The 12,998-nt window shown below is 46.2% G+C and overlaps 1 protein-coding gene across 1 annotated transcript in view; it reads right to left on the bottom strand.

The window, feature by feature from the left end:
* The window catches only part of LOC144504787 (inactive phospholipase D5-like), a 113,125-nt gene that overhangs the window by 38,280 nt on the left and 61,847 nt on the right, over window positions 1-12,998 (bottom strand). The window contains exons 6-7 of the mRNA XM_078230527.1: window positions 3,042-3,239; window positions 2,214-2,353 (exon numbers count right to left, since the gene is read on the bottom strand). Of these exons, the coding sequence (XP_078086653.1) occupies window positions 2,214-2,353; window positions 3,042-3,239 (338 nt within the window). The remainder of the gene's footprint in view (window positions 1-2,213; window positions 2,354-3,041; window positions 3,240-12,998) is intronic.

Raw genomic sequence — 12,998 nt, 5'->3', positions numbered from 1 at the left:
TATATAAACCGGCTTTAAAAATGATACATTCAGGATGTGGGCTGACTAAAAGAGTCAACACAGTAAGAAGTCTCACAACACCAGGTTAAAGTCCAACAGGTTTAGGCCAAAAACCTGTTGGACTTTAACCTGGTGTTGTGAGACTTCTTACTGTGTTTACCCCAGTCCAACGCCGGCATCTCCACACCATGACTAAAAGAGTCAAACCATAAAGACTCAAAAGCCTCCAAAGTTTGATATTGTCTCTGCAAATGATTTTCAAAATAATGTGGTTCTTTAATCAGTAAACGACTTGGCTCTTTTTCTGTGCATTGCCCTGGTAATGAGAATTCATTCGCTTAGTCTCTCGCAGCACCCACAACGAAGTAATTTCCGACTGGAAATGAACAGTAAATTGCATTGATTTGTTGATGCAGGTTCATGTTGCCAGTTCTGTAAACCATAGCTCTTGCATATTAACAATGAGGGACATGACACTTGTGTCAAATTCACAGCTGTATGTGGAAGCTTTGGAGAGAGCGCAAAGAAGGTTCACCGGGATGTTGCCCAGTCGTGAGGGTGTTGACTATGAGGAGAGGTTGAATAAACTGGGATTGTTTTCACTGGAGAGACGGAGGCTGACGGGAGACCTGATAGAGGTCTACAAAGATTATGAGAGGCATAGACAGGGTGGATAGTCGGAGGCTTTTTCCCAGGGTGGAAGTGTCAATTACAAGGGGGGGCACAGGTTCAAGGTGAGAGGGGGAAAGTTTAAGGGAGATGTGTGGGGGAAGTTTTTCACGCAGAGAGTGGTGGGTGCCTGAAACACGCTGCCAGAGGAGGTGCTAGAAGCAGGCACATTAGCAACATTTAAGAGGCATCCGAATGAGTCCATGAATAGGGAGGGAATAGAGGGATATGGACCGAGTAAGGGCAGAAGGTTTTTTTTTTAGTTTAGTTAGGGCATCATGATCGGCACGGGTTCGGAGGGCCTGTTCCTATGCTGTAATCTTCTTCTTTGCTGTTTGTTTTACAAAGTAAATTGTATCTATTTCTTACCCTTCCATTTCCATCCCTGCTTCATCTTTTGCCGAAGATATGGTCTGATGCTGGGTTACGACTGCAGAATGCTGGCTACTCCCTCTCCCGTCCTTCCATATGTGAGGCACAACAGACTACAATAGCATCGCAATGAAGCCCAATCCACATGTCCAGACAGTCACCCTTTAGAATGAGAGAGATCAGGAGCGAGAGGGTCTGTTTGCCTACCCTCTTCCAGATTGACCAGAGTGATATTCGACAGCCTTCCTGGCAGCTAACTCTGTGCCTACTGGGATCAGAATCAAAACCTCCGGCTGAGTATGAACACAGGCAATGTACTTGATGAGAAAAATCTGTTTCTCTCAGAAGGTGGTGGGAATCTGGGATGCTCTGCCTGGGAAGGTAGTGGAGGCAGGAAACCTTCCAACCTTTAAAAAAAATCTGGAACAGCACTTAAAATATTATAACATTTAAGGATATGGGACAAGTGCAGGAAAATGGGATTAGCGTACCTCTAGTGGTGGTTACTGACGGTGCAGACTCGATGGGCCCTTTCTGCACTGTATGAATCTATGATTTTGGCTTTAAATGTCTCTGTAGCTAATCAAAGTTTATTTATTAGTCGCAAGTAGGCTTAAATTAACATCGTATTGAAGTTACTGTGAAAATCCCCTAGTTGCCACACTCCGGCACCTGTTCGGGTCAATGCACCTAACCAGCACGTCTTTCAGAATGTGGGTGGAAACCGGAGCACCCGGAGGAAACCCACGCAGACACGGGGAGAATGTGCAAACTCCACACAGACGGTGACCCAAGCCAGGAATCGAACCCAGGTCCCTAGCGTGCTAACCACTGTGCCACCATGCTGTCCCATGTAACAGGTTTATTCAGAATCATGAGCTTTTGGAGCTGCTGCTCCTTCATCAGGTGAGTGCCCACTCAACTGATGAAGGAGCAGCGCTCCGAAAGCTCGTGATTCCAAAGAAACCTGTTGGACTTTAACCTGGTGCTGTGAGACTTCTTACTGTGCCAGTCCAGTGCCAGTCCAACACCAGTCCAACACCAGCATCTCCACTTCTGTAGCTAATGTTATCCCATAGAGAACGTGAGAACTCCAAACCAAATAAATAAATTGCACATTGCTAATGGTGAAATATCTGAATCAATGCGGATATTGTGCATGTTTTACTGACCTCTGAACATTACTGTGGTTGACAAGAGGCAGGAAATCCATGACAGCCACATGTATGAATCTCTGAGCATTGGCAATTACTCTGAGAACAGCATCGATGTCTTTGGTGCGACCACTTGGACATAAAGGTGCAGGGGAAGTCTGTCGAGAAAGAATTAGCAGGCATCAGGCGAGGTTACATCAATCTTTGGACATTTGCTTGATTTCCAGTCACCTTTCTCAACCGTGGCCAAAGCTAGTTTCGGATGCCTGGCCATGTGCAAAGTATTCTCTCTCCCCAGGCAAAGTGGAGCCTTCTCTCTGAACGCTCCAGAGTTCGAGTACACCGGGTGTGGCTCATGTCCCCAACATCGAACACGTACAAGGACAAAGACTATGGGAGGAAACCGGAGCACCCGGGGAAACCCACGCACATTCTCCCCGTGTCTGCGTGGGTTTCCTCCGGGTGCTCCGGTTTCCTCCCACCGTCCAAAGATGTGCGGGTTAGGTTGATTGGCCATGCTAAATTGACCCTAGTGTCAGGGGGATTAACAGGGTAAATATGTGGGGTTGCGGGAGTAGGGCCTCGGTGGGATTGTGATCGGTGCAGGCTTGATGGGCTGAATGGCCTCCTTCTGCACTGTAGATTCTATCTCTAGTGGACTGTGTGCTGACCATGGCAAGGTTTGCGGGGACCAACATTAAAACCCGAGTACCATCACTGAGCCGGTTGTACCCAGTGCTTAGCACTTACGCCTGGGAGTAACAAGTGTTCTCACCAAGAGTAAATCTGCTCCATTCTCTGACAAAGCTACCGATACAAAAAGCATCAAAATGAAACTTAACTTACAGCAAGATAGGCCTCAGCCTCCACCCCATTCAGTTGCAACTTGAGAGGGGAATGCAAGCTGGAGATGCCGAATAGTTTCTTGGACCAGATTTCGGGTGCGGAGTCCCGGTATTCCAGCTGCCAATACACAGAGAAGACTTTATGCAGGTCCAGGCCTAGGCAGCTGCAGTTGTACATGATGATACCCAACTCTTTCATCTGTGGGAGTAAAGTGAATTCTGGTCAAGGCAAAGCAGTAAATGGGAATTGTCAACCTTGGTCTATCCTGTGACGTGCTCCACAACTAAAAGAAGGCAGGTCAATGAATGTGTATCGCTTGGTAGCGCAAGTGAAATGGAAAGACGGTTCTGAGATGGGGGGAGTCTCCAACCTGGACAATATTGGACCTGGCAATGCTTAAAAAAAAGACGTGCATTGATATAGCACCTTTTATGAACTCAGGACCATCCCAAAATGTTTTACAGCCAACCAAGTAAGTGTGGTCTGTGTGGTCACTGTTACAATTTCGGAAATGCAGCAGCCGATTTATGCACAGCAAGCTCCCATAAACAGCAATGTGATTTTTTTAATACATTCACGGGATGTGGGCATCGCTAGCTAGGCCAGTGTTTATTACCCATTCCTTATTGACCTTTGAGAAGGTGGTGGTGAGTTGCCTTCTTGAATCGCTGCAATCCCTGGGCTGTGGGTACACTCACAGTGCTGTTAGGGAGGCAGTTCGGGGATATTGACCCAAAGACAGTGAAGTAACGGCAATATGTTTCCAAATCAGGATGCTGCGTGGCTTGGAAAGAACTTGCAATTTGTGGTGTTCCCATGCACCTTCTATGTGGTAGAGGTCGCTAGCTTGGAAGGTGTTGTTGAAGAAGCTTTGGTGAGTTACTACAATACATCCTATAGACGATACACTCTGCTGCCAATGTAAGTCGGTGGTGGAGGATAAGATGCCAGTCAAGCGGGCTGCTTTGTCCTGGATGGTGTTGAGCTTCTTGAGCACTGCTGCCTCACAGCACCAGTGACCGGGTTCGATTCCAGCCTTGGGTGACTGTCTGTGTGGAGTTTGCACATTCTCCCAGTGTCTGCTTGGGTTTCCTCCGGGAGCTCCGGTTTCCTCCCACAGTCCAAAGATGTGCGGGTTAGGTGGATTGGCCACGGTAAATTGCGCCTTAGTGTCCAAAGATGTATAAATTAGTTGGATTAGCCATAGTAAATGTGTGGGGTAATGGGGATAGGATGGGGGAGGTGGGCCTGGGTAAGACGGTCTTTTGGAAAGTCTGTGCAGACTCGATGGGCTGAATGGCCACCTTCTGCACTGTAGGGATTCAATAATTCAATGGTTCTTGAATGTTGTTGGAACTCCACTCATCCAGTGGAGAGTATTGCATCACAATCCTGACTAGTGCCTTGTAGATGGTGAACTATTTGCCACAGGATTCCCAACTTCTGATCTGCTCTTGTAGTCACAGTATTTATATAACTAATCCAGTTCAGTTTCTGGTTATTGGTAACCCCCAGGATGTTGAGAGTGGGGGATTGAGTGATAGTAATGCCATTGAATGTCAAGGGAAAATGGTTAGATTCTCTCTTGTTGTAGATAGCCACTGCCTGGTGTTATGTATGAATAGTGGTTCTTGGTAGCTGCAATAGGCATTGTGTTTTAATATATTCATGAATTTATTGGAATCACAGGTCGCTAGCGTGGGAAGGAGGAACCCGTGCAGTGAACACCATCCTGCAAATAAAGCTCTGTTATTTTTAACCCTCTGTGCTTCCTAGCATCAATTCTCCAATATACAACATAAAAAATTGGCGACGAGGTCTTTGAATAGCGCTTGCTAGCCACCAGAGGAGGAAACATTACCAAAAAGTCAGTAAAAAAACAGACTTAGAAGAGAGGTTCTTCACATGTACTCCAGACGTAACAGGCAAGGTGGGCGTGAGTAATGATTCTCCGCAGAGCAATTAAACAGCTGAGTGTGTTTAAAAAGAGGCTTTAGCTTCTTGCCTTGTTTAAAACAAAGAAAAATCAAGGTAACTGCTGGAAATGAGCTGCAAACTGTGCACACGGGGAACCTCCATTAATAAGAGAATGGCGGAAGCTTTTGGCATCATGGAACCCTTAATGAAAATGTAGAACGATGGAGCTCCTATGGGCGGCACAGTGGTTAGCATTGCTGCCTCATAGTGCCAGGGACCCGGGTTCGACTCCCGGCTTGGGTCACTGTCTGTGTGGAGTTTGCACGTTCTCCTCGTGTCTGCGTGGGTTTCCTTCAGGTGCTCCGGTTTCCTCCCACAGTCCAAAGATGTGCAGGTTAGGAGGATTGGCCATGCTAAATTGCCCCTAGGTGTCAGAGAGATTAGTAGGGTAAATGCATGAGGTTGTGGGAATAGGGCCTGGGTGAGTTTGAGTTTGGTGCAGACTCGATGGGCCGAATGGTCTCCTTCTGCACCGTAGGGATTCTATGATACCAAGCTGAGCGTTTTGACTATTCTGTGAAAACAAACAAAATAGCAGAAGATATTAGGGTGCCCACGTTTCTAAGCATGGCGGGGGGGGGGAGAAACATTTAATCTCCTCATAAGTGCAACCGGAGAAGTCAGGTACTAAATCGTAGATATTTTGCAAGCACGTTTTTCGCCGAAGATTATCGAGCGGCTGGGGAGAAGTCTTTAGTAGGTTTGGAGATATAGAACATAGAACATAGAACAGTACAGCACAGAACAGGCCCTTCGGCCCACGATGTTGTGCCGAGCTTTGTCTGAAACCAAGATCAAGCTATTTCCTCCCTATCATCCCGAAGTACTCCATGTGCCTATCCAATAGCTTCTTAAATGTTCCTAAAGTTTCTGACTCCACTATCCCTGCAGGCAGTCCATTCCACACCCAACCACTCTCCGAGTAGAAGTCATAGAAACCCTACAGTGCGGAAGGAGGCCATTCGGCCCATCGAGTCTGCACTGACCACAATCCCACCCAGGCCCTATCCCCACATATTTACTTGCTAATCCCTCTAACCTACGCATCTCAGGACTCTAAGGGGCAATTTTTAACCTGGCCAATCAACCTAACCCGCACATCTTTGGACTGTGGGAGGAAACCGGAGCACCCGGAGGAAACCCACGCAGACACGAGGAGAATGTGCAAACTCCACACAGACAGTGACCCGAGCCGGGAATCGAACCCGGGACCCTGGAGCTGTGAAGCAGCAGTGTTAACCGCTGTGCTACCGTGCCGCCCTCTAATATCCTTCCTATATCTCCCACCATGAACCCTATAGTTATGCCCCCTAGTTACCGCTCCATTCACCCGAGGAAATAGTCTTTGAACGTTCACTCTATCTATCCCCCTCATCATCTTATAAACCTCTATCAAGTCTCCTCTCAACCTCCTCCGCTCCAAAGAGAAAAGCCCAAGTTCCCTCAACCTTTCCTCATAAGACCTACCCTCCAAACCAGGCAGCATCCTGGTAAATCTCCTTTGCACTCTTTCCAGTGTCTCCACATCCTTCTTGTAGTGAGATGACCAGAACTGCACACACTATTCCAAATGTTGTCTCACCAAGGTCCTGTACAGTTGCAGCATAACCCCATGGCTCTTAAACTCAAACCCCCTGTTAATGAACGCCAACACACTATAGGCCTTCTTCACTGCTCTATCCACTTGAGTGGCCACCTTCAGAGATCTATGGATATGAACCCCAAGATCTCTCTGTTCCTCCACATTCTTCAGAACCCTACCTTTGACCCTGTAATCCACATTTAAATTTGTCCTACCAAAATGAATCACCTCGCATTTGTCAGGGTTAAACTCCATTTGCCATTATTCAGCCCAGCTCTGCATCCTATCTATATCTCTTTGCAGCCTACAACAGCCCTCCACCTCATCCACTACTCCATCAATCTTGGTGTCATCAGCAAATTTACTGATCCACCCTTCAGCCCTCTCCTCCAAGTCATTTATAAAAATTACAAATAGCAAAGGACCAAGCACTGATCCCTGTGGCACTCCGCTGGTAACCGGTTTCTAGTCCGAAAATTTTCCATCCACCACCACCCTCTGTCTTCTGTTAGATAGCCAGTTACCTATCCAATCGGCCAAACTTCCCTCTATCCCACACATCCTTACTTTCTTCATAAGCCGACCGTGGGGGACTTTATCAAACGCCTTACTAAAATCCATGTATATGACATCAACTGCACTACCTTCATCTACACACTTAGTTACCTCCTCAAAAAATTCTATCAAATTTGTGAGGCAAGACTTGCCCTTCACAAATCCGTGCTGACTAACCCGGATTAAGCTGCATCTTTCTAAATGGTCGTAAATCCTATCCCTAAGGACATTTTCCATCAACTTACCGACCACCGAAGTAAGACTAACCGGCCTATAATTACCAGGGTCATTTCTATTCCCTTTCTTAAACAGAGGAACCACATTCGCCACTCTCCAGTCCTCTGGCACCACCCGCTGTTCTTCCTCAAAACAGTTTCCTGGGATTTTTTATTTCCACCTTAGAAAGCAAACAGGTCTCAGTTTATCATCTCATCCAGAAGGTAGCACCTCCAACAGTTTCTCTTTGATTTGATTTATTATTGTCACACGTATTAGTATACAGTGAAAAGTATTTCTTGCACGCTATACACACAAAGCATACCGCTCATAGAGAAGGAAAGGAGAGAGTGCAGAATGTAGTGTTACAGTCATAGCTAGGGTGTAGAGAAAGATCAACTTAGTGCGAGGTAGGTCCATTCAAAAATCTGATAGCAGCAGGGAAGAAGCTGTTCTTGAGTCAGCTGGTACGTGATCTCAGACTTTTGTGTCTTTTTCCCAACGGAAGAAGGTGGAAGAGAGTATGTCCGGGGTGTGTGGGGTCCTTGATTATGCTGCTTGTTTTTTGAGGCAGCGGGAAGTGTAGACAGAGTCAGTGGATGGGAGGCTGGTTCGAGTGATGGACTGGGCTATGTTCACGACCCTTTTGTAGTTTGTTCCGGTCTTGGACAGAGTAGGAGCCATACCAAGCTGTGATACATCCAGAAAGAATGCTTTCTATGGTGCATCTGTAGAAGCTGTTGAGAGTCGTAGCGGACATGCCAAATTTCCTTAGTCTCCTGAGAATCTAGAAGCGTTTGTGGGCTTTCTTAACTATAACTTTGGCACGGGGGGGGACCAGGACAGGTTGTTGGTGATCTGGACACCTAAAAACTTGAAGCTCCCGACCACCTCTCAGTTCTACACTGGCGTTTTCATGCTGGAGTCTTTGAAATGGGGTTTGAACCCATAGATTTTTGAATCAGAGGCAAGCATTCAATGACGTGATCCACAGCTGATATAAGAAGGCATAAGGATACATGCTTCCCAAAATTAGATCAAAGATTCATGATCAAAAGTGGAGGGTCGGCACGGTGGCACAGTGATTAGTTCTGCAGTGCCAGGGACCCGGGTTTGATTCCGGCCTCGGGTCACTGTCTGTGCGGAGTCTGCACGTTCTCCCCGTGTCTGCATGGGTTTCCTCCAGGTGCTCCAGTTTCCTCCCACAGTCCAAAGATGTGCGGGTTAGGTGGGTTGGCCATGCTAAATTGCCCCTTAGTGTCAGGGGGACTAGCTAGGGTAAATGCATGGGGTTATGGGAATAGGGACTGGGTGGGATTGTCGTCGGTGCAGACTCGATGGGCTGAATGGCCTCCTTCTGCACTGTAGGGATTCTATGAATTCACTTTGAATGATTTTTTAAAAGAAATACACACAAATATTTCATTAGGGAGGTAGGAACAGAAAATCACAATATGATTAAGCAGAATCAAAATGGGTTTACAAAAAGGGGGATGTTTGACAAATGTGTTAGATTTTTGAAGATGTATCTAATTTGATGGATAAGAGGATCTAGTGGAGGCGGTGTACTGCGACTGGAAGAAAAAAATTTCATAAGGTGCACCGCAGGAGGTTGTTGCTCAGAAATATGATTCAAGGGATTAGGGACAATATATTTGAAAGGATTCTGATTTAATTAATGCACAGAAAGCTGAGTGAAGGAATAAATAGGACATTTCTGGGTTGGCAGGTTGGAACTATCAAGATACCACAAGATATACAGGCCTCAGTTATTTACAATCGATATAAATGACTTAGGTAAGGGGGCTGAGTGGGACGTATACAAGTGTGGTCATTGTTGGCATGTCCAACATTTATTGCCCACCTCTAATTGCCCTTGAATTGAGTGGCTTGCCACACCATTTCACAAGGCAGTTAAGCATCAACCACATTGCTGTGGATCTGGAGTCACATGTAGGCCAGACGGGCAAAGGACGGCAGATTTCCTTCCCTACTGGACATTAGTGAACCAGTGGGGTCTTTATAACAATTGATGATAGTTTCATTGTAACCATTACTGAGACTAGCTTTCAATTCCACATTCAACACTGGGATATAAAGTCCCCCCCCACCCCCCGCCCCGGCCACCCCATAGTGGAACTTGAACCCATGTCCCCAGAGACTGGGCCTCTGGATTATTAGCCCAGTGACATTACCACTATGACACCACCTCCTGTGCAAAGTTAGCAGACGGTAAGCAGTGAGGAGGATGCAAATCAGCTGCCGAGGGATTGTCGGTGGGTCAGGCAAGGAGGCAATAACATGGCAGATGGAATATAAGGTGGCAAAGTATAACATTATTCGCTTTGGTAGGAAAGTCTTTTTTAAAAAAGGAAGAATCCTTTTTGAATGGCGTGAGGCTGGGTAATGTTGTATCCAGAGACACGAGAGTATCGTTGAACACTATCATGGAATCATAGAAACCCTACAGTGCAGAAGGAGGCCATTCGGCCCATCGAGTCTGCACCGACCACAATCCCACCCAGGCCCTACCCCCACATATTTTACCCGCTAATCCCTCTAACCTACGCATCCCAGGACTCTAAGGGGCAATTTTTTTTAACCTGGCCAATCAACCTAACCCGCACATCTTTGGACTGTGGGAGGAAACCGGAGCACCCGGAGGAAACCCACGCAGACACGAGGAGAATGTGCAAACTCCACACAGACAGTGACCCGAGCCAGGAATCGAACCCGGGACCCTGGAGCTGTGAAGCAGCAGTGCTAACCACTGTGCTACCGTGCCGCCCCCGTTAACATACAGGTGCAGCAAGAATTGGTTTCCGTTACAAAGGCGTTGGAGTATAACGGTAAACATGGTTTTACTACAGTTATATAGGGCATGGGTGAGGCCATAGCTGGAACAGTGTGTGTAATTTTGGTCTCTTCACCCAAGAAACAATCTGCTCACCGCACAGGAAGTGCAATGGAGGTGGACTGGAATGGTTCCTGGGATTAGGGGATTGGCCTGTGAGCAGAGATGGAGCGGACAAAACCAATATTTCCAGGGGTTTGGAAGAACAAGAGCTAATCTCAAAATGCTTGAGGGGATTGGCGTTACAGGTGTTGAGAAAACATTCCCACTGCCCGGGGTAACTGTCACAGGATAAGGGGTCGGCCATTTAGAAATGAGATGAGGAGAAACTTCCTCATTCCCGGCTTTGTGAATCTCTGCTGGATCTAGAAAGCTTAGTCATTGAGAGTACTCCAAGGGAGGTTGACAGAATCTGGGGTACTAAGGGAATCAAGGAAAAAGAGGGGTGGTGTAGGAATCTGGAGTTGAGTTAGAAGTTCAGCCATGACTTTACTGAATGGCGCAGCAGGCCAAATGACTTACTGTTGCTCCTATATCCTTATGTCCTCATGTTCCAAGAAAACACAAAGCCATAAACTACAGTAAATATTCACGGTAAACATGAACAAGTAGTGGATCATTTTTATGGGAACACAACTGGATGCAGGCCAGGAATGCTCTTCATGCATTTGTGGCTTCAATAAAAAATGAAAGATTAAACTTCAATCTCATCCAATTACGTTCCCTGTGAATTCTCTGTGAATTATTCCAAATAACTTACAAAAAAAAGAATGAGTTTGATTCGTTGGTCGGAAGTATTGCACAGGCTGAAAGGCCGATCTGTCTTAAGCAGCCGGTGATGAATGCAGAATTATAGTATCAATCGCCTCATATGTTTAAATAGATTTTAAAAGCGATAGTCAGACATTTGTATCATGAAAGGCAGGAGATAAAATCATGCTGCAGGGAAAAATAGATTCTAACAATGAATCACTTGGTTAAAGGTGCTTAGATTACACACTATATCCTGTAAGAGGGTATTTGATGTCAGGGTTACCATTGGAGACACATCTCCAGAACGTTGCTGGGAGCAACTCAAGAGAAAAAGTACAGGGCTATAAAAAAAAATCACTGAAAAGAGACATGTTGCCGAAGTTTTCCATCTTGTACTTATCAGGACAAGTAAGAAGTCTCACAACATCAGGTTAAAGTCCAACAGGTGTTTTTGGTATCACGAGCTTTCGGAGTGCTGCTCCTTTATCAGGTGAAAGGAGTCAACGCTGGCATCTCCGCATCATAGTTATCAGGACAAACCCAAGAATGTCAAATTTCAAACGATCATAACCTACACCACGGGAGGCAAAGGTACTGATTGGTTGACAAGTTGGCCAATTGTATTTTTTTTAACATTTTCTTTGAACATTTAATAATGGAGTAAGGATGTTTGACGGAGGGTGTGGAATTATCTAATTGGGGTAATGAAGATTCTGAGCACATTCTAGTTGGTGTGGGAAGGTAGTGCTCCCAGAAGATGGGCATGTGGGGTGACTGGTGGCAGCAGTGCGAGGATGGGGCAGTGACGGAACCTCCAGGACCAGATTGGTGAACCCCCATGTGGCAGGTGTTGGGTCTTTGGTTGCCCGGTGGTTATGCTGCTGGACCAGCTAATCAAGGGTCAAGAGGTTGGTCTTCCAGTTCCACCTGAACTGAGCAAGGCCACTGAGGCAGCCACACTGCTCACCCAAAGCCAATACTGAAAGGGCTTGCACTGAAAGGACTAAACCACTTTCTGTTCAGGCCTCACGTTAAAAGCCGCCTGCAGGGTTTGGGCACACCAATGGTAGGAAGGGTGGGAAAATGGCAAGAGCTCTGGGAAGTAGTGGTAATTTCACTGGATTTGTAATGCAGGAGCCAAGCTAATGTTCTGGGGACAGAGGTTCAAGTCCCACCACCACAGCCGGTGGAATTTATATTCAATATATGAAGTCTGGAATCAAACACTAGCATTCAGTAACGGTGACCATGAAACTATCATTGATTGGTGTAAAAACCCATCCAGTTCACTAGAATCATAGAATCCCTATAGTACAGAAGGAGGCCATTTGGCCCATCAAGTCTGTACCGGCCACAATCCCACCCAAGCCCCATTCCCCGTAATCCCACACATTTACCCTGCTAATCCCCCTGACATTAGGGTCAATTTTAGCATAGCCAATCAACCTAACCCGCACATCATTAAACTAATGTCCGTTAGGGAAGGAAATCTGCCTTCCTTACCCGGTCTGGCTTACATGTGACTCCAGACGCACAGCTATGTGGTTGATTCTTAACTGCCCTCTGAAATGACCAAGCAAGCCGCCCAGTTCAAGGGCGACTGGGAATGGACAAGAAATGCTTACAGAGCCAGCGGCACCCATAACCTGAGAAATAACAAGCACGAGAAAAATCTTCAGAAGTGCGCAGTTAAAAACCCCACATTGTAAATGTGAGTTTATATTGCCACCATCGCCTGCTTTAGAAAATGTCTGTGAATGAAGCCATTCTGTCATTAAAAAGCCAACTGGTTCATTAATATCTTGCAAGGGAGCTAACCTGCCATCCATGGTCAGAAATAGGATGGAGTCTTAATGTCATCAAGACAACTAGAGTGTGAAATATTGCCTTGCCAGTGTCAATTACATCCCAAGGATAAATACTTTAAAGGAAAACGCTAGGTAATTCTCCCATTGAAGCATTACGTGTTGTATATCGGAGAATGATACTAGGAGAACACGGAGGGTTTAAAACAATGGGG

Source organism: Mustelus asterias, chromosome 15 (assembly GCF_964213995.1).
Source record: "Mustelus asterias chromosome 15, sMusAst1.hap1.1, whole genome shotgun sequence".
Lineage (NCBI taxonomy): Eukaryota > Metazoa > Chordata > Chondrichthyes > Carcharhiniformes > Triakidae > Mustelus > Mustelus asterias.
Note: the sequence above shows the minus strand (reverse complement) of the source record. Positions and strands in the feature narration are given on the sequence as shown.